General features: G+C 42.1%; 1 protein-coding gene across 3 annotated transcripts in view; it reads left to right on the forward strand.

Annotated features, from left to right (window-relative positions):
* The window catches only part of SLC25A13 (solute carrier family 25 member 13), a 167827-nt gene that overhangs the window by 52129 nt on the left and 93975 nt on the right, over positions 1-21723 (forward strand). For all 3 annotated transcript variants that reach the window (XM_039341459.1, XM_039341458.1, XM_039341460.1), the window contains one exon: positions 7284-7423. In XM_039341459.1, the coding sequence (XP_039197393.1) occupies positions 7284-7423 (140 nt within the window). The remainder of the gene's footprint in view (positions 1-7283; positions 7424-21723) is intronic.

Genomic DNA, 21723 nt, shown 5'->3' on the forward strand with positions numbered 1-21723 from the left:
CTTTTCCTTGTTTGATAGTAAGTGTGGCACATTTGTCCAAGCCAAACTCCATAACAATATCTTGGCTATGTATACGGACAGTGTTGAGCAGCGATTCTATTTCAGATGATGTTTTTCCATACAGCTTCAGATCGTCCATGTAAAGGAGATGGGATAGTCTGGTAGATGTTTTTGATGTTTGATAGCCATGTCCTGAGTTATTCAGTATTATTGACAGAGGAAACAGTGCAATAACAAATAGTAATGGTGACAATGAATCTCCTTGAAATATTCCTCTCGATATTAACCTCTCCCAGTCTCTCACCATTGATCTGCAACTGTCTCTTCCATTGTGCCATCGATCTTTGCACAAATTTTCTGATGTTTCTACTGACTCCTGTTATTTCTAGTCACTTGATTATCCAGTCATGTGGCAGAGAGTCAAATGCCTTTTTGTAGTCAATCCATGCCACATTCAGGTTGGTCTTCCTTTTCTTGCAGTTTTCCAAGATCATTTTGTCTATTAGGAGTTGATCTTTTGTTCCTCTGCTATTGGGGCGGTTTCCTTTTTGCTCAGGTGGAAAGAGATTGTTTTCAACTAGATGCTGTTGTACTTCAGCTACCACACCAGTTAGTAATTTGAAAGATGTTGGTAAGCAGGTAATTGGCCTATAGTTGCCTGGTTTTCCCCTTTTGCTGGATTTTTCATTATTAGGTAGGTTTTCCCAGTTATTAGCTACTTTTCAATTTCTCCTCCTTGTAGTATATTGTTGAACTGCTTGGCAATGAGTGGGTGTATAACAGTTAGATGTTTCAACCAAAACCCATGCAGTTCATCTTCACTTGGTGCTGACCAATTTTTGATTTTCCTTGCTCTTTTTTCTACCATTTTTGTTGTTATTACTAGTTCTTTCATTTCAACTTCTGTTTTATTTGTATCCACCTCTTTTAACCAAGCCGCATCCTTGTTGTATTTCTTTGGGTTATCCCATATCTGCTTCCAGAACTGCACTGTTTCTTCCTTGTCAGGTACTGACTGATTCACTGCAGTTTCTCCATTGATGGATTGGTAGAAACGTTTCTGATTGGATTGAAATTCGAGGTTCTGCCTATAGTTTGCAATTCGAGCTTCATATCTACTGATTTTCCTAGCTATCGCTGTTATTTGTTGCTTTATTATTTCCAGTGCTTCCTTGATTTTCCTTGTTTCTAAGTGGTATTTCTTGATTAGGTATTCTTTGGTCTTCTTGTTCTTCAGCTTCTTTTCTTTCATCTGTTCTAGCTTGCTTGCATGTGATCTTAACTTGCTGATCTTATTTTCTAGTCTATCCTTCCATTTTTCTGGTGCACTTTTTGTTTGTTTTTCTTCTTTGTTGATTTTGCATCCCAGGTATTCAGTTATAACTGCAGCTGTGCTGTACATTAGTTGGTTTGTTTCTTGCAGTGAATTGGTGCTTATACTTGATATTGCAGTATTTGCATCTTTTAATGCTTGTGCTAGCTGTTTCTTTGGAACAAGTTCAATGCAGGCAGCCTTATTCTGTTGTTTTTGTGCTGTTCTAGATGCTCAGTTATTCTTTGTTTCAATTTTTTTATTTCTTTAGTTAGAGGGTTTTTTTCTTCCTGAGGAAGAGGTGCCTGGTTTCCAAATGAGAACAGTTGTATATCTCTGCTGGATTCCTTCACTGCCAATTCTCCCTGGTTTGCCTCTACATTCTGAATTACTTCTGGTAAGGCTTTGATTTCTTTGCCCTGGGTAAACCTTTGCACTTCGTCCAATTCTGTTTCTGTGAATACTTTATTTCGTATTATAAATCAGCGTTGATCTGCTAGTCTCTGTTCTGTTATTTCTGATTTTGGATGTTGTGCTTTCCAGAACTGGTGCATTCGTTTTAGATATCCTCTTCTTGTTGGATTTGATCTGTAGTAACAGATCATTATTTCTTTGTTTTCAATCACTGTGTTTCTACGACGGGTAAACACCTTTTCTTCCAGTAGTTCTGCAGCTGCTGGCCCTGGTTGCTCAGCCAACAGTCCTGAGTCCTGTAACCCATTTTTCACCAGATATCCAGGAACTCCAATATCTAGTGCGGACCTTGTTAACCCAGGCAACATCCGAGCCGGTATGGCATTCTGCAATTTACGTCTCACCATATTTTTTATGGGAGAGACACTCTTTGTCTGACTCCTCTGATGAGACCTGTCCAGTATGGTTGAACCTCTGGCATAGCTCTCATCTTCCTCAGAGTACACAAGCCCCACAACCACGTCAAGGTAGTGCCTCACTCGGGGTATTATTATTATTATTTTGATAGTAATGATTGATAATGTTTGATAGATAATATTGAAGAATGCTAGAAGTCAAGGAGGGCCAGGGAAGACATCTTCAGCCTGTCGAAGATCCTCAACATGATTCTCAATACTATGGCTGGATGCAGCGAGACGTAGAAAAGTGCATGTGTTGTCAGAGAGAAATAGGAAGAGATAAAGAATATGCTCATGGTAGCACATTGGTAAAAGAAATTTTCTCTGGCCTCCTTTTTTATTGGTCTACATGCTTGGACAAATAAATCTATCAAGGGCAACAGAATTTTGCTAAAACACTTGAAAACTCTAAAACAATGAACAATGGTTTTCTGTGATGTTTTCCATTGTCTTCCAGTGCTGTGGTATACATGCCAAAATCTCTTCTTTTATATCCATTTTCTTTAAGGCTTGAATATTAGAGCTGTGATTCAATTTTAAGTTTCTTTCATCTCTATCAGATCTTGAATTATTGTTAAAAAGACTTGTCAAAAGCATTGAAAAGGCATCCTTAGTATTGGTACAAATAATGCTACTTCTGCCTATCCTACTATGCTATTTAACTTTTTATGAAATCTCCCATTGCTCTTTTGCTGGTTGTATAGCAGAAGAGAGCCTTGCCTTTCATAGTACTATACATTGTTAACCATATCGGCAGAATAAGACATGTATCAGGTTGTAAGTTTTTTTCTTTTTAAGGTCTTAATGTAAAATAAAGTATTTCTGACATAATTGCTTGGCTGAAGAGAAGCATTTTACAGTCCTTTTTATGTTACTGTAGTTAGGATTGTCACTGCAGCATTCTGTGGATACAATCTGAATATTTATTTTTAAAAAACTGAATTCTTAAGTAAAGTATTGCCCCCCCTTTCCTACTAGTGGGGCACTTGCCATTGGGACATATCCCCTCTCCCAGGAAGAACAACTGGCTTTCATCCATTCACCAGATAAGAAATAGTAGAAATCTAGAACTTCTTCCTCCTCTTCACGGTCTTCCATTCCTTATACTATGAAAAGCTGTGCTTGTTTTGTTCTGTGAATTGCTTTAAATATGTGACAAGCTGGCAAAAAAAGAGAGAACATTTTACCAAATGTTTTGTATACATGAGGGCAGTCTGATCAGTAGATGGATAAATGAATGCTTATACATTTTTTAACAATAAATAATTTAGAAAACAGGTTTTGAACCTTTGATAATGATAATTTTGGCTGATGGGGTCCAGGAGAAGAACTTTTGTTGTTCTTCATATATTATAGATAAATAAGAGAAGCAAATAGACAACACAATAATTTGCAGATAATTCTCATAGATATTTTGTCAGTAATATACAAATTATAGGGACAGGATATTATCCGATTTACCTTCCATATAATTATAATCATAAAAATAATGCCTAAATAAGGTTTAAATTATACAATGAAGACTTTTTACCTTTTAATCATGGCCTCTTCAAACGATGTTAAATTATAGTTATCACATTTGATCATTGACTGTATTGGGTGAACCTGATGCAGTTGGAATTTAACAAAATATCTGGAGGTTCCTAGTTCTTAACTTTAATTTTCTATGATTTTATATTTTTAAAAGTCTAGCTAAGATTATTGTAGTAATTTCTTTCTTTCTCAACAACAGTAAGTAGATTTACACACACACACACACACACACACACACACACACACACAAAGAGAATTTCAAAAATACAGGAGTGGGTAAGGTAGGTAAAAGTCCATAATTCCAATTTGCACTATATATGCTGTATGAATGAAAAATAGTTTCAGTATTAAAATAAATCTGACATTTATTTTAGTTAATAAATATGAACAAGTATGCTAAATTATAATACTTGTTCATATTTATTTACTTTATTTATACCATATAATTTAGCTGATACATCTGTGTGTGAAATAAAGATTGCTGGAGAAAATGGTTCTGTGTAAATGAATAAACCTTGTGGAAGTAATGGAAAAATTAAAAATCCAATGAGTTTCTATAGTAATTTGTGTATCATAACGTGATGAGAGGGAAATGTAAGGTACAAACAAAAAAGAGTAAAGGTGATTTTCTGTTTCATATCTGAGTAAAAGAGATAAATATAATGAGGTAAAATATAAAACCTTACAACGTTGCTTCTTAAAAACACAGGTTGCAATTTTCAGGTATACAAACTAAAGGAGGAAAGGAAGCAGTGAATTATTTGTGATCTCATGGTATTTAGAAAGCGCAAACCTTTGGAATAGAATGCAATGAGCTGTTGATACAGTTTTACAAAGCAATTACTGAGTCTTTCATTTATACTTCTATAATTGTCTGGTTTGGAACAACAACCAAACAGAACAGGTACAGACTCCAGTGGATAGTTAGGACTGAAGAAAGAACAATTGTAACCTGCCTGCCTTCCATAGAAAACCTGCATATTGGGCAGATCAGAAGGAGGCCTGCCTGAGAAAATATCTACAGACCTTCACATCCTGGACATAGTTTCAATTCCTCTCTCTCAGGACACCATTGTATGGCATTACATGCCAAAACAACTAGGCACAGGGACAGCTTCTTCCCTTTGTGCCATCACTCTACTGATGGCACACCTAATTCTTATAGTACTGTCTAATGTCTATATGCATTTACCTATATTGCATGATTGTAGCATTATTTTTATCCTTCTTTATTACCTCCGTCTTATTGGTATTATTACTATTATGATTATTATCACTCTGTTACTTTGCATGTATACTGAGAGCTTCTGTACTGGAGGCAAATTTCTTGTGTGTCTAATCACACTTGGCCAAACCTGTTCTGTTCTGCTCTGCTCTGCTCTGGTCTTTATGGAAAACAAAGGCGAGTAGGTTGTTTCATATAATGGGCTATTTTGAAGCTGTATAAGTAACTGGACTGTCATTTGTGTAGTTAGTAAAAATCAGCTGTGTGTGTGTAAAATAAGTTGTGTATCACTTGAGTGAATTAAGGAAATGCTAGATGATATGCAGCCAATATATTTCAGTTACTTTGTACATTATTTTGAAACTAACCTTCGCCAAGCAAGGCAGGAAAGAAGAGAGAGACTTAGTTTCTGAATGGCAAGTATCTTAAGGAAATGGGTTGATGAAGACTGCCAAGATACATGTGTGAAACTACTAAAAAGTAGCTCATGCCAGATATCACCAACCTGGTTTCATCTAGATTTTGAAGCTGCAGTTCCCTAGATTTGCAGCCTGAATTCTCAGGCAGCATAGACTTGATAATGGTATGATATTTATGGAGTAGAAATCGTAAAAGGCTGGGGAAAGCTGACATATACATAGTCATGCTTATGTTGCAGCATAATGCTATGGCACCTCTTGAAGGAGAGTACAAAATGGAGAATGTGTGGTTCAGAATTTTGTAGCATATAGTCTGTACGTTAGGTTGCAGATAAATTAGTTAAGATTTATTTAAGTTTTCTAGTATCTCAGGGGTTGCCACAAAGAAGAGGGAGTCAAGCTATTTTCCAAAGCACCTGAAGGCAGGACAAGAAGCAATGGATGGAAATTAACCAAAAAGAGAAGCAACCTAGAACTAAGGAGAAATTTCCTGACAATTAGAACAATTAATCAGTGGAACAACCTGCCTCCAGAAGCTGTGAATGCTCCAACACTGGAAGTTTTTAAGAAGACACTAGACAGCCATTTGTGTGAAATGGTATAGGGTTTCCTGCCTGAGCAGAGGGTTGGACTAGATCAGGGCTTTTCAACCTTTTCACCCATTGTACCACTTTTAGGATATGGCAATATCCGAGTACCACCAGTTGCCTAGCAAGATGTCAAAAACTTGATGACCAAAAAAAAAAAAAAAAAAGGAAAAGAGTAATAAAGTATAGGTAGTCCTCGACTTACAACAGTTCGCTTAGTGACTGTTTGAAGTTACAATGGCACTGAAAAAAGTGCCCCCTGAGCCACAGCCAAGGAAAACACCTGCCTGCCCACCTGGTGGCGCTCTTCCTCCTGTCTGAGATTTTCATTGTTGTGAGCACTTCTGTTGAGGATTGGCAGTGGGGGTGGGGTGGGAGGATGTTTGGTTTTTATTTACCCCTGTCTGCTGGGTGGTTGCAGCAGGTTTTGGTCACTTCACATGACCCTGGGGCACTGTGACCGTCATAAATATGAATCAGTTGCCAAGCATCTGAATCTAAATCATAAGACCCTGGAGGTGCTGCAACATTCCAGCTGATCAGCGCTTCTTCTGGCTCAGCAGAAGCGCTAGGATCAGTGCTGAGCTCCAGCTGGAGCCTGGCGCTGATCCTGGCGCTTCCACTGAGCCTTGACAGTCCCAAAGAAGCGCTGATCCTGGCACTTCCGCTGAGCCCTGACAGCCCTGCAGCTCCAGCTGTCTCTCGCTCAGGCTTGTGCGGTGCTGCCACTGGTTCAGCTCATTCCCCTCCCCCACTACCACTTTTCTAGGATGGTCGCGTACTACCTGCCATGTGCCAATGTACCACAGGTGGTACCAGTACCACTGATTGGAAAGCCCTGGACTAGATGACCTCCAAGGTCCCTTCCAACTCCTCCTCCTCCTCCTCCTCCTATTACTACTACTACTACTACTATTACTATTACTACTATTACTATTATTACTATTCATTAGATGTGAACCTCAGTCAACTGAACATTCAAATTGACTGGTGCTGATGGTTGACACCGGTTGCTGCCAGCATCCTAGGTATCAACCAGGGACCTCTTTAAAATGTAAAGATGTTCCGGGTAGCGCAGTTTTTTGTAGCATTGCTGGAGTTCTTGCAGGAAGCTGCAGTTTTTGGAAATATTTTGCAAAGTTCTTGGACATAGTTCCCAGTGCCCCGATAACAATGGGTATCACGATAACAATGGGTATCACTGTTACACGTTTCATCCATAATCGCGCAGTTTCGATAATGATGATGATACAAATCCTGTCAAAGATTACATCAGATTTGCCTCAGATCTATTTGCACTAATTCAGTTATGTCCATTTTTATTTTCTTTCCCAGAGGATGTTAAACAAGTATTTGGCCAGACCACAATTCACCGGCGTATTCCTTTTAATTGGAACTCTGAATTTGTGCAGCTACATTTTGGAAAAGATCGGAAAAGGCGTCTAACATACGCAGAGTTCACCCAATTCTTATTGGTGAGTGTTGACAATAATTTTAAATCTTAATAAAGAACAAGAAGAGTTTTTAAAATGCTATATATTTTTTCCATGTAGATTTCTTTTTATCTACAGGTATTTTTAGATTGCTAAATATTTGTGTGCACTTTCATTGGATGCAATTAAATTGCTGCATAAGTGGTAATTTTACTTTTGGCATCTGGAAGCAGCACATTTTTGGAAGAGGATCAAGTCAGCATTTTAAATTTTATAAGGAGTTAACAAAAGAGTTTACTTTTCATTTATATAGATAAGCTATTTTGGATGATTGTAACTAGAGCAGGGTATTTTTAGTTGTCATCAAATAAGATACAACCTGGATAGACATTATCAAAAAGTTCTTTAAGCAGCAACATTAGATTCCAAGATTCCTTCATATACAAGAAACTCCTCCAAAAATCTACAAACAGAATTTGTATACAGCAGGATGTAGATCTGATGAGATACATAAAACTTCCAAGTTGTAATGGAATGTATGAGATTGATGTCAGCTCTCCCATGTAAACCAGGAAACATTTCTATATGAGCTATAATCTGTTATAGTAAAGCTACATCATCAGAGTCTTGCAGCCTAAAATTAAAAACTTCCCACTGTTACTTTTAATCATTTTGTCAATGAGGATGGGTCCTTTGTCAATTAGGATGGGTCATCCACACATGACACTACACCTGCATGCATGGCTTATAAAAGACTAGCATCCAAGAAATTCAATGTCTAATTAGTTGGCAATGTTTGCTCTCTCTCTCTCTCTCTCTCTCTTTCTCTCTCATAAATATATAAGTAGTTCTCAATTTATGCCCATTTGTTCAACAATTGTTTGAAGTTACAAAAATGCTGAAAAAAATGGACTTCCCACCTGTGACCAAAGTTGTAGCATTTGCAGTATTCCTCTAGTCACATGATCAGTATTTGGGGACTTGGCAGCCTGCCTGCTGCTTTCTGAAGGTAGCACAGCTTTCTGAAATTTCAGAGAGCCTGGATAAGAATCATCTGCCAGAGAGCTGGGTCCCAAAAGGATATAGGAAAGGCATTCTGCTTTGGTTGTGGTGGCTGCATGAGAAAGCAAAAGGTCAGTACGAATAACTAGGAAAGAAGACAGGTAGGCAAACAAATGCTTGCTGGGTATTCATGGGTACTGCTGCTTGGTGCCACGCTGCTGGGGCAAGACAAGGAACCATGTCAAGGAAGCATTCACAAGTGAGGTGGAGTGCCCAGGGTAGCATAGTGGCCATGGGCTCAAAAAGAAGACAGCAAAGGCAACAAAGCATTTCTTCTTTGGCCACGGTGGCTGAGCATAAAAGGCAAAAAGTCAGTGCAAGGAACTAGGAAAGAAGGCAGCTGGGTGACTGAATGTTTGCTTGGGGCTGGAAAGGACTCAATCTGAATGGCTTGGATTAGGATGGGTTCCCACATAATGGTGTGCAATTCTCAATTAACTACAGCAAGGAGTGCCATTGTAAGTTTGTGCAGTCATGTGATGCCTCATTTTATGACTACAGAACTTAACAGTGGTCCCAACGGTGATTGTAAATCGAGGACTATCTGTATAGCTTTAATATACTTGTAGGTGGTAATTACTCATCATATGTTTTTAAAATCAATGGTTAATCTATGTTTATTACAGTTTCCACAGTTTTTACTGTAAATTCCAGTAATATATGTTATATTTCAATACAATTCATTGAATAGAACTTACTTTGAATAAATGTTGATACAAGTATTGCTAAAATAACTTGATACCATCAGTCAAGGTTAGATGAGTGTTACTGTTGTTTCAATTGGATGTGCTATAAATAGCTGTTACACAAGAGAGTTTTGACAAAGGATCATATTTCAGGAATATGGAGTCTGTAATTTTGTTTACATAATGATGTTAGTTCACAGTAGGAAGTGTTATCATTTTGATGAGGAATAATTAAGATAATGCTGCTAGGACAAATGCTTCAAATTGACTTGGTGGAGTAGAGTCTAATTAATTCTTTGTCTGAAGAGGATATTAGATGTCTCATATAATATAATCACATTCTATTAGTTGTAATGACTGTCATTTTACTGACTTCACTTGACTTCAGATCAGCTCATCTTTATTGTTTGGAAACTGATTAAAACCTGATTGTCTCTTCTATAACAATACCATAGAGAAGTGCTGCATTCAGTTTGGAATTTCCATCCTGGTGTGCATGTGACATGGATCTTTCCAACTCTCTTAATCCATATGTCATAAAGTTTGTCCTTAAAGATCTAGGTAAAAGGCTGGTTTATGTAGCCTTCTTACAACTATTCTTGAGTTTAAATGCATGGCTTCTAGACAGAAGAACCTTCTGTTGTAAACTTTGTTACAGAAGCTGTTCTTTGAATGATATTTATCTTTACCTTTAAGAAATCTTAAATTTAGCATTTTAAGCAAGTTTTATTATTTAACCTTGTTTTTTGAAGCTTTTCTTGTACATATATGAATTGGTCACCTTAAGGCAGGAGGACTCATAGTTTTCTCACTATGTGAATTTTTTGATAATTTGCACCAGATGTGATACCACTGGGTTTTTAAAATATTATTTTGTACATACATATCCACTTTCTTAAGATATTTAAAATTTAATAGCTGGATCAGTGAAGGGCTGGACAATACAGAATAACAGAGTTGGAAAGGACCTTGTAGGTCATCTAGTTCAACCCTTTGCTCAAGCAGGAGACCCTATACCATTTCTGACAAGTGGCTATCGAGTTTCTTCTTGAAAGCTTCCAGTGATGAAGCAACCACAACTTCTGAAGGCAGACTGTTCCATTGCTTGATTGTTCTCACTGTCAGAAAATTTCTCCTTATTTCTCAATCGAATATCTCCTTGATCAGTTTCCATCCATTGTTCCTTGTCTGGCCTTCGGGTGCACCCCTGGTCCTTCTCTTCACTAGACCAATCATGTCCAGTTCTTACAACTGTTCTTCATATGTTTTAGCCTCCAGGTCCCTAATCATCTTTATTGCTCTTCTGTGCACTCTTTCTAGAGTCTCAACATCTTTTTTATAGTGTGGTGACCAAAACTGGATGCAATATTCTATGTGTGGTCTTAGTAAGTCTTTATAGATTGGTATTACTACCTCATGTGATTTTGATTCAATCCCTCTCTTTATGCAATTTAGGATTGCATGGGCTTTTTTGGTTGCTGCTGCACACTGCTGCCTAAATTTAATTGATTGTCCACTAGGGTTCCAAGATTCCACTCACAATTACTGCTATTAACTGTGCTATCAGATTTCACCTAATCTGTACATGTACTTTTGGTTTTTCTTTCTTAAGTGTAAGACTTTAACTTTAAATTAAATTTCATTTTGTTAGATAGGGTCCAGTGTTTAAGTCTGTCAAGATCCATCTGGATCTTGAGCCTATCTTCTAGGGTGTTGACTATTCCTGCCAGCTTACTATCTTCTACAAATTTGATGAGTTCCCCTTCTATTCCCTCATCTAAATCAGTTATGAAGATATTGAAGAGTACTGGACCTAAGACAGAACCTTGTGGTTACCCATTGTTTACTTACCTCCATGTAGATGTAATACCATTAAGGACTACTCATTGAGTATGGTTTGTCAGCCAATTACAAATCCATCTGATTGTGATGTTATCTATCCCACTTTTTTTTAGTATGCCAAGAAGTAGATTGTGGTCTACTTTGTCGAATGCCTTACTGAAGTCTAAGTGTACTATGTCCACAGCATTTTGCTGGTCTATTAATTTAGTCACTTTGTCAAAGAATGAAATAAGATTGGTTTGGCATGATCTGTTTTTAACAAACCCATGCTGGCTACTAGTTACAATTTTATTTTTTTCTAGATGTTCACAGGTCTGGTTTTTTATTATTTTTTCCAGTATCTTCTCTGGTATTGATGTCAGGCTGATTGGTCTATAGTTTCCTGGGTCTGGTCTCCCCCCCCCCTTTTTTTTTTTTGAAGATGAGAATCACATCAGCTCTTTTTCAATCCTCAAGATTTTTTAAAAATATGGTACAATGGTTCTGAGAGGACATCTACTACCTTTAGAACTTGGTCAGATCCCAGTGATTTTTATTCATCAAGATCAGACAAGTTCTCTTAACATTTTATTGCTTATTTCTAGTCTGTCTTTTACAGTTATGTTTTTGGTAGGTTGGGCTATAGTTTCCTTTTGCGTGAAGACCGATGAAAAGAATGAGTTAAGCAGTTCTGTTTTCTCTCTACTGCCTGTTATTTCCTTGCCATTTTCTCTCTTTAGTGGACTGACTGTTTCCTTGACTTTTTTCTTGTTATTTATATGTTGTTTTATATATTTTATTATCTTTGATTTTTGTTGCAAATCTTTGTTCATTCTGAGTCTTTGCTTTCCTGATTTCATCTTTGCAGATTCTGGCTATCTGCTGATATTCTGCTTTAGTTATGTGTCCCTCTTTCCATTTTTGTACTTATCCTTTTTATCTTTCAATTTATCAGAGAGATATTTGTGCAACCATGCTGGTTTCTTCTTGAATTTCTTGTTTTTCTTTTTCAGTGGTCTTGTGCTGGACTGGGCTTTAATTATTATATTTTTCAGAGTTTCCCAAGCTTCTTGGAATCCCTTTTAGAATTTTCATCCAAGGAATCTTTCCCACATTCTCTCTCTGAGTTTGTTAAAATCAGTTCTTTTAAAATCTAAGACTCTGATATGATCTATTGCTTGTGTTTGCACTATATTGAATTCCAATATGACATGGTCACTCTCACCCAGTGTTCCTGTAATTTCAACTCCCTCCATCACTTCTTCTCTATTAGTAAGAATTAAGTCCAGTATGGCTATCCCTCTAGTTCCCTCCTCTACCTTTTGGACAACAAAGTTGTCAGCTAGGTTGGTCAGGAACCTGTTTGATCTCTTACTTGATGCAGAATTAGTCTTCCAGTTGATGTCAGGGTAATTAAAGTCCTTCATTACTATTGTAGTATGTTTCCTACATATATTTATTAATTGGTTACCAAAAAGTACATCTATTTTTTTCTGCTTGGTTGAGTGGCCTGTAGTATACACCTATGGTAATGTCATTCTGTTTTTCTTTTATATGCATTCTGTATGTATACATTTTCCAGTACAGGAGATGGAGAATCCACCAATGGGTTTTCACTGTCTGCCTGCTCTGGAGACCAAGTAGCCAAACTTGACACGCCTCCTCTTGCTAGGAGATCCCGTCTTGACTTGGTCTCAAGCTCTTGAAGATGTATCAAGGTTGGCTCTCAGGTTTAGAGATCTTCAATTCAATTAGCAGGTCAGATACCATTGTTGGATTCTCCTTACTTTTAAAATTTATATTCCCTAATTAGTAATTCTCTCTCAAAGAAGGTTAATTTCTCCAAAATTTTCCCCAAGACACTGGACTCAGCGCAGCCTCTAATTGGCTGATTTGAGGCTTCTGGGTATGTGGGGGGGGGGGAAAGCTCTTCTCCGTTCTTTTCCAAGGACTCTGGGGAGGGGGAGGACCAATTTTTCCAATTCCCCTCTGCAGCCACTATCAGCCCCAGAGCTTTTCCCTGAGTTCTCGACACCTTCGGAGGCTGTTTTAAACAGCTGAAAGTCGCGGGCGCCATTTTGGACGGCCCAGGAACTCAGAAATCGAACTGAGGTTTTTCCTCCACTTTGGCTATCAGCGTCTGCAAAGGTTTTATTGGAGCCCTGTGTTTTCTGCACAGCGCTTTTTGCTGCAGCCAGCTTTCTCCCACAGAGTAATATTACTTTGCCAAGCCTCCGGAGGCCGTTTTAAATGGCCCGAAAGTTGCGGCCGGCATTTTGGCTGGCCGACGAGCCTAGAATTCAAACGGAGGTTTCCTTGCTGTTGCAATCATTTTCTGAAACAAAACTATCAGGGTCCTGCTTTTCGAGACAGGATCTTTCATAGCAATCCCCTAATCGATCTCAGGAAGCCTTAAAAGAATTTGCCACGGCCGCCATTTTGGGTGCACTGTGCGGTCGGCCTTGCATTGCCATCAGCCAAACAATTAACCAAGGCTTCAGCACATTACATGGTGTGTCCAACAGATCTTCAGGCCATTAATTTCAGCATAGCTGAGAAACCATTCTAGCCCTACACAGCGACTACATTAGGCCTTATCTGGAACATTATTTACAGCCAATAATTAACTGCCTAGGCCCAATTCTCAAGCCACCACCTTGTTTTGGAATCGCCATTTTGAATTCACATTGCCTCTACCAGGCCTCATCTCAGGCCCTCTGCGCCCCTCATTGAGGCCTTTTTTTGCTGGTGCACCTTGCCTGGCCACCTAAGTCCTCTGGGCAGAGCCCAGAGAGTGGCCCCAAACGTGCCTTCGGCATCTGACCCAATTGCCGTGACCAAAGCCCAGAGAGAATTTTTTTTTGCTGGTGGGGTGGTCAGGGGAACAGTCTTGTAACTTGTTCCAATTTCGCTCCCGCCAACGGCTTGTCTGCCAGAGCATCATCTCAGATTCTCTGAGACTGCTCAACTTGGATGGAGGACTCCATATTGCCTCATCCAGGGGGCACTGTCCCTCCGTCCAGTTATGGCTGCCACAAATCCTCTGAACAGGAGGCGGTAGGCAAGCTCAAATCTAAGGCCAAGACCGCGTTCAAGAAGCCTTCCAAGTTGGCAGAAAAGCAAGTCAGCTGTAGGCACCAGTCTCTGGAAAAGGAGTTCTCCAGAGCACAGAGACAGACTGGATTGGAAGAAGGATCGATTGGTGGCCTCAGAATTTGACCTTCCTTTAGGTCTTTCAACCTCGTCCCAGGGCGTATCGTCCCTCACAGGGACACTCACGGCATTTAGTTCCCCACCTGAAATTACACAACACATAACTACTGTCTCGGGTTCAGCTCAAGGGGCCCCCTTCACGTCAACGGCCGCAGGCCTCAAGGGAGCAGACATCGAAGACATTTTCTCCGACGGCCGCCTTGAGGCCTTGCCATCCAAGGTCGTGGACTGCACACTAACAGAACGGTCTTTCCATCTATCCGGGCAGGGGTCTTCTGCGTTGGGCATGCCACCTTATGTCCCTCCTGTGCAATTCCCTATACTTCAGGAACCCACCTCTCCTGCACACTCCTCCACGAGTGGATTCTCACCCCCGCAGAGTGAGGAGCAGCCGGAAATTAACCTATCAGAGGAGGAGGAACCTTCCCCTGAACTCCCCCCTTCAGGAGGCTTGTTCATTCCAACTCTGTCTCTTCCTCTGCTTCGCATGCCACATCAATGGCAAACATAGGGCCTGATTAGTTCCCTCTGCCGCAGGCAACATCGAATTCCAGTCCAAATCCGATATTTGTTGCAACGGTGGCAGCACAACATCACGTTCCATGTCCCCCTATTTTTCTTAATGAAATTGAAAAACAGTGGGCCTCCCCTTCCTCCCTCCCTTCAGTAAGCAAGACTGATAAACGGTTTTTTAGTACTTCCACAGATCTCACTGGGACCTGGGAGGTTCCCAAGGCAGACGAAACCTGGATCCCTCTGGTATCCCAGAAGGTAGCCACTATAGGGACATTGCGGAGGCACTTAAAGCAGATGACAGAAAATGGGACTTCACCTTTCGGAAGACCCATCAATCAGCAGCATGGGCAATTAAAATGGCCACTTGTGCGACCCTTTTTTTGTGCGGACCGCCCTATGTTGGCTTCGTCAACTTCAGGCCAGAATCCCTGCTGAGGACATTCGGACTCACCAGGAACTAATGCTGCAGACAGGACATTTCAGTTGGCCACCTTTGCACCTAGGTCCCTTGCAGACAACATCACAGCCAGAAGGACGCTGCAACACTGGCAGGCTGACGCCAAAGCAAAATGGTGTCTGGCGACTGCTTCATATCTGGGCTATAGTCCTTTTGGGGAGACCCTGGTCCCATATCTGGTGGAAAACAAGGACAAGCGGAAGGTCATGGCTCACTTGAATAGACGGTCCGACAAACGTCCCGCTCCATACGTCCACAGGCATTCTCCTCGGCCAGCAGCAAGTTCAACTGCCACTCAGCCCTCCAGTTCATACACACCCAAGCAGGACAGGCCATATGTCAGTCCGTATGACAGACCGGTTTTTTTGGCATCGGTAACAGAACCAATCTAAGGGGTCATTTCGAGGGGCAGGTCACCCCTATAAGGGGTCCAAGAGATTCTTTCACTGCACTTCCCATCGGGGAAGGCTGATCCACTTCTTCCATCTGTGAGAACTCACATCCAGAGATGCCTGAGCCCTACAAACCGTCTGGTTTGGTCTGTCCCTGGGGTTCCTAACCAGCACCCCGGACCGCTTCATCTCTTATCCCATTTCCCAGAATCCACTCACACAGAGACTCGTGCAGGAAGCCATTCAACATCTTCTAGAGGGTCAGGCCATAAAGCCGGTACCTCCAAATCACATGGGAAGGGGATTCAACTCCATCTTTTTTGTGATTTCCCATCCCTAGGAGGATGGAGAGCAATTCTGGACCTCAAGGGTCTGGTTCATTACATCACGTGCACGATGCAATCACTCCAATCCATCCTGGACGGCATCAATCAGGGAGACTCTCTGGCGTCAATAGACCTCACGGAGGAGTATCTCCACATTCCCATCCTTCCAGCTCACCGGCAGTTCCTCAGGTTCCTTTACAGAAGCAGGCACATCCAGTACAAGGCCCATTGATTTGGCCTCTCCTTGGCTCCCAGGATATTCATTAAGATCCCAGCTGTACTGGCTGCCCATGTACGGAAGGTACTGGTATGCATCCAGTGTTGACTGGACGGAATCTTGACTAAGTGTCGTCCTTCCAGGCAGCTCAGTTGGACCTGCTACTAACTATTCAGGTCCTACAACAGTGTGGGTTCTCGGTCAATTTCCATAAAAGCCATCATAGACACACAAACTGCGGGGTCTATCCCTCCCAGGAACGGTTGGTCAGCAGCAGGGTTCTGGCTTGTCGAGTGTACAAGGGCCGCACCGTTTCACCGGTCTGGATCTTCCAGCTTCTGGGAGGATTAGCTCCGGCAAAGCCATAGTTCCCTGGGCCTGACTCAACTTGCGGGAGCCTTAATGGTTCCTCTGGTCGTTCCAACAAGCAAATGCCAGTGCATCCGACCACCAGGTCAGGCTCCCAATCCTCACCTTCAGGTATCTATGAGGGTGATTCTCACAAGTGGTGCCCTTTTAAGGAGCCGGACCACGCCACCATCACGACAGTCGCACATCCATTCGGTTGGGGTGCCCTTCTACGGTCTCAGTCTGCACTGGGCCATTGGTTCCGCGCAGACTTGAGACACAACAGCAATTGGCTGGAGCTCAGGACCATCAATTCAGATCTTTACCTATTCCGGCTCTGGATCAGGGACCAGCAGATACGGGTCCTCACGGTCAAAGTGGCATCCAAGGCCCACGTGAACCAGCAGGGGGACACCAAGTCCAAATTCTTTATGTCGAAGACTCGGCTACTGGGGCCCTGGACAGAGCCCAACCTGGCTCCTCTCAGGCCAAACACATCTCGGGAAGGGGATTGCATCTGAATCTCTTTGCCAAAATCTCCAGTAGGTCTGGCCATCTGATCCTTGGCATGTTTGCATCATCAAACAATGCCCGACTCCCCAGGTACTCCTCCCGGTATTATATTCCAGGGGTGGAGGGAACACCTGCCCTGCGGATTCCGTGGCCGCAGGTTTTCCTGTATGCCTTCCCTCCCCTCCTGCTCATTCCGGCAACCTTCCGCAAACTGTTCCAGGAACAGGCGGAAGCGAGCCACGTGGCCTTATACGGAGCAGAGGGAACGCCTGCCCTGCGAATTCCGTGGCCGCAGGTTTTCTTGTAGGCCTTCCCTCCCCTTCTGCTCATTCCGGTGACCTTCCGCAAACTGCTCCAGGAACAGGCGGGAGCGAGCCTCGTGGCCTCATACGGATCACAGAGACCCTGGATTGCCGATCTGATGAATCCCTCCTGGTCTCCCTCGAGGGAGATTCCTCCACATCGGGTGTCCTTGCACCAAGGGGACCTCCAACACTCAGTGACTGCAATTGAAAGTTTGCACCTGAGCGCAACATCAGGACACAAAGTTATTCTCATTGTGGGCAATCACTATGATTGAGGCCTCTCGTCGCCCAGCGACCAATTGCATTTATGATTCTACTTGGAAGAATTTTTGCCATTGGTGTAGAAGGCGACAACTAGATATCTACAACTTGACCATTCCTCAGATCGTAGATTAACTTCAGGACGGTCTGGACAGCGGCCTGGCCCCTGCGACTATTTGCAGACAGGTGGTGACCCTGTCAACTTTACACTTGTGCTGATTCAGTTCCCTTAGCTCACCACCCCAGAATACGAGCCTTCATCAAGGGTGCGTGCAACACCAGGCCTCTCGTGGTACACAGGTACCCCTCTTGGGAATTGCCTCTTGTCCTTCACGCACTAACAAAGACACCTTTTGAGTCCATAGCTACTGTTCCATTGCGGAACCTGTCTCTTACACTTGCGTTCTTGATCGCCATCACATCAGCCAGACGTATCTCTGAGCTGGCTGCTCTCTCGGTCAGAAATGACCTTTGTATTTTTCACAGTGATGGGATGGCCCTTCGCCTGGACCCCGCCTTGGTGTCCAAGGTAAACTCGGTCTTCCATAGAGCACAGGAAGTCATCTTGCCAAAGATTTTGCCCCATTCCTTCCCATGACTTGAAGCAGCATTACATGAAGCGCACAGAGCCTTTTCGTTGTCTCCTTCCGTTCGGCTTCTCGGGGACAGAAGGTTTTCACTGGCACTATTGGCAGATGGATCAGGGCCTGTATCGCGGAGGCATACCAGTACTCTTCCCTGCCAGCTCCAATTCATCTTACTACCCGTTCCACTCGCATTGCTGCGACCTCGGCGGCATGGGCAACTCAGGTGTCCATCGAGGAGATTTGCAGGGCTGCGACATGGTCCTCGCCCTCCCCGTTTGTCCGCCGTTACAGGATCGACCACTTCGCTGAGACGAACACCTCCTTTGGTCGGAGGGTCCTTCAGCAGGGGACACTATTCTGGCCTTATCTGTTTCCCACCCATCGGGACAGTGAGGCTTTGGTATGTCCCATTGGTAGATTCTCCATCTCCTGTACTGGAGAAGGGGCGTTGTCTTACCTGAATGACTTTTCTCAGTACGGAGATGGAGAATCCACACCCACCCCTTAGGTCAGCTAGGCCAATTTAAGGGTTTGAGAGCCAACACCTCGTCCACCTTCAGCCACTTTCGCCCTCGTCAAGACGGGATCTCCTAGCAAGAGGGGCATGTCAAGTTTGGCTACTTGGTCTCAAGAGCAGGCAGACAATGAAAACCCATTGGTGGATTCTCCATCTCTATACTGAGAAAAGGCGTTCAGGTAAGACAATGCCCCTTCTAGAAGGTTTTCATCTTTGGTTTTGTGCATTTCCGTAGCAATAAAGTCATCTTTAACATATAAATGCAGCTCCACCTCCTTTTTTATGGGGTCTGTTTTTTTTAACAGTTTCATCCCTCCAAGTTTCAGTAACGGCAATTATATCATATCTACCCTCATGTATTAATAATTAAAGTTCACCCTGTTTGTTTCCCAAACTTTGAGCATTTACATATAGGCATTTGAGATCTTTATGTCTGATTCTAGGTATACTTTCTATATATCCTATTTGGTATTTGAGTTTGTCTTCCTTCCCATCTCTCCTTACCTCTTTATTTGATTTGTTTATTTGGAATTAGGTCCTTGAGATCCTAAAAGTTGGTCTCCTGATAAGTTGAGCCAATCATTTTCTTAAAAGATTCTTCCCAGTTTTTCTGAGGTGGAGCCCATCCCTTGCCAAACACTCATCATGGAGGTAGTGCAGATCATGATCCAGGAATCCAAAGTTTTCTTGGCGACATCAATCCTCTAGCCCAGGGGTGTCACTGAATTTCATTGAAGGCCACATCAGCATTATGGTTGCCCTCAAAGGGACGGCTGGTGTGGCCAGGTGGGCATGGCCAGCTCAAAGCTGCTCACTTGGTGCAGCTGACTCAAGATAGCTGGGTCAGAATGGAACAAGTTGCAATGGCTAACTCAATATGGGGACTACTGAGTGCCCCACAAGCTCTTCACCTCCCCAAACTGCTAGTAGCCAAGCATGTGTGCATACACACACACACACACACACACACACACACACACACACACACACACAAGTTTGAGGACTTTTATCCACAGAGGAAGGAGAGGGCCTTCTCCCCAAGCCCAGGCATGATTGGCAGTTTGCTAGCTCAAATGTGGGTAGTCTCCAAGTCTCCAAGCTTGGAGTGTGTGTGTGTGTGTTTGTGTGTGTGTTTCTCCAAGTCCAACTTCTGCCTTGACAGATCTCTGGAGAGCAAGAGGAAGAAGCAGGGGAGCAGCACTTCCCAGTCCTGCATGAGGGAGGCTGGCCCTTCTTCAAAGTGAATCCCCATTTCCAATTGTGCATGGTAAGGATGCTGGCTTGTTGGACCAGCCTTCCCTCACACAGCTCCCCCGCCACCCCCGGCTACTCTCTTTAGATCTTCCAAGGCAGAAGTTGAACTTGGAGGAAACTGCTTCCTGCAAACTTTCGCCACATCAGCATCATGTGGCCAGTTGCATGTAAGACTATTGTATCATATTAGTTCAGAAGTGTATTATGTCTAAAAAGTGGGGTAAAAAAGATTAAAATTTCAAATATGAACAAATAAATTATTTATTTCAAATAAATCTATAAAAACAAATTTAAAACAAAGAAAAAACACAAGCTTTTTAGTTCTCTCTCATGACATTTTGTCCAAACTGGATGTTTGGCATCTTTTCTTGGCTACAAGTTCATCCATGTTTGGGGTTAGGTTTTGAGCTGTGGAAACTCTCAGGATAGAGTGGAGGTGTGCATTGGTGAGAACACTTCTGTGTGCACTTTTGTTCATCCTCATCACTGAGAAAAGTTGCTCACACAGGTATGTACTAACAACCATGCAGAGCATTTGGGCATCTTGTAGGTGGAGTTGGGGCATTGTTTCAGGGATGAACCTGGTGAATTGTGCAGGTCCTACAGAATCATACTTTGCCTTAAGTGTGCTGTTACATTGGAGTTCTATCAGCTCCATTTGGATAATTACAGGTGTTTTCTCTGCGTTGACTGAAAATGGATTATTGAGCAGCCCAAAATTGAATTTCTGTGTTTCAAAATCAACAAAGCGACGAGTAAACTCCATCTGAAGTGTGCTCAGTTTATCAGCAAACAGCACTGGAGAACACAGTGGTGGAGACTTGGTTTTTTATTGTTTGGCAACGGGGAAAATGACTCAAGTTTCCTTGCTGCATCTAAGTCTCCCACAGTTCCAGTTTTATTTGAAAGGCTTTCACTGCATCATACATGTCTGTGATCGGATGGTCCTGTCCCTGAAACTAAAGGTTTAGTGCACTGAGATACTTAATTATGTCACACAGAAAAGCTAATTCACACAGCCATTTTTCACCCTGCAATACTGTGGCGTCTTTTCCTTTACTTTCAATAAACTGACAGATTTCATACACAAGTCAAAAAATCTATTGAGCACTTTCGCTCAACTTAGCCATTGCACCTCTGTATGATAAGGCAGATCACCAAGTTCAGAATGTATTTCTTTAAGAAAAGATTTAAATTGACAGTGACTTAAACCTTTGCCTCTTATAAAGTTAGCTGTCTATGTCAGGGCTTTTCAACCTTTTCACCAACTGTACCATTTTTAGACTATGGCAATATTCGAGTACCACCTAGCAAGATGTCAAAAACTTGATGACCAAAACAAACAAAAAAACCTGTTCAAAGTTGCAATTGCACTGAAATGATTTATGACCATTTTTCACACTTATGACCATTGCAGCATGCCCAGGGTCATGTGATTTATATTTGGATGCTTGGCAACTGATTCACATTTATGATGATTACAGTGTTCCAGGGTCATATGATTCCTTTTTGCAACCTTTTGACAAGCAAAGTCAGTGGCAGGGCTGCTAGTGGCCAAGTGCTAAGGCAGGACTTCCTTCCTTCCTTCCTTCCCTCCCTGCCTCCCTCCCTCCCTCCCTGCCTCCCTCTTTCTCATGCCCACCTCCTTCTGAAGGAAGAATTTAACCCCCCCCCATATTTTCCTTCTTCCATATATTCATCAAACAAGAAAAAGCCTCCGGAGACAGAAAAGTGAAACTGCTGAGGGAACTAGCTTAAAAGGGCACATTTCCCTTTAAGAATTAGCTGCTGGCTAAAAAGGAAAGTTAATGAATGCAGCTGGCACTTAAGGAAGAAACAAAATGTAGTAAGTATTGGCTGCCGGCTG

The sequence above is a fragment of the Crotalus tigris genome, unplaced genomic scaffold, assembly GCF_016545835.1.
Source record: "Crotalus tigris isolate CLP2741 ecotype Arizona unplaced genomic scaffold, ASM1654583v1 scf7180000017765.3138416, whole genome shotgun sequence".
NCBI classification, from domain to species: domain Eukaryota; kingdom Metazoa; phylum Chordata; class Lepidosauria; order Squamata; family Viperidae; genus Crotalus; species Crotalus tigris.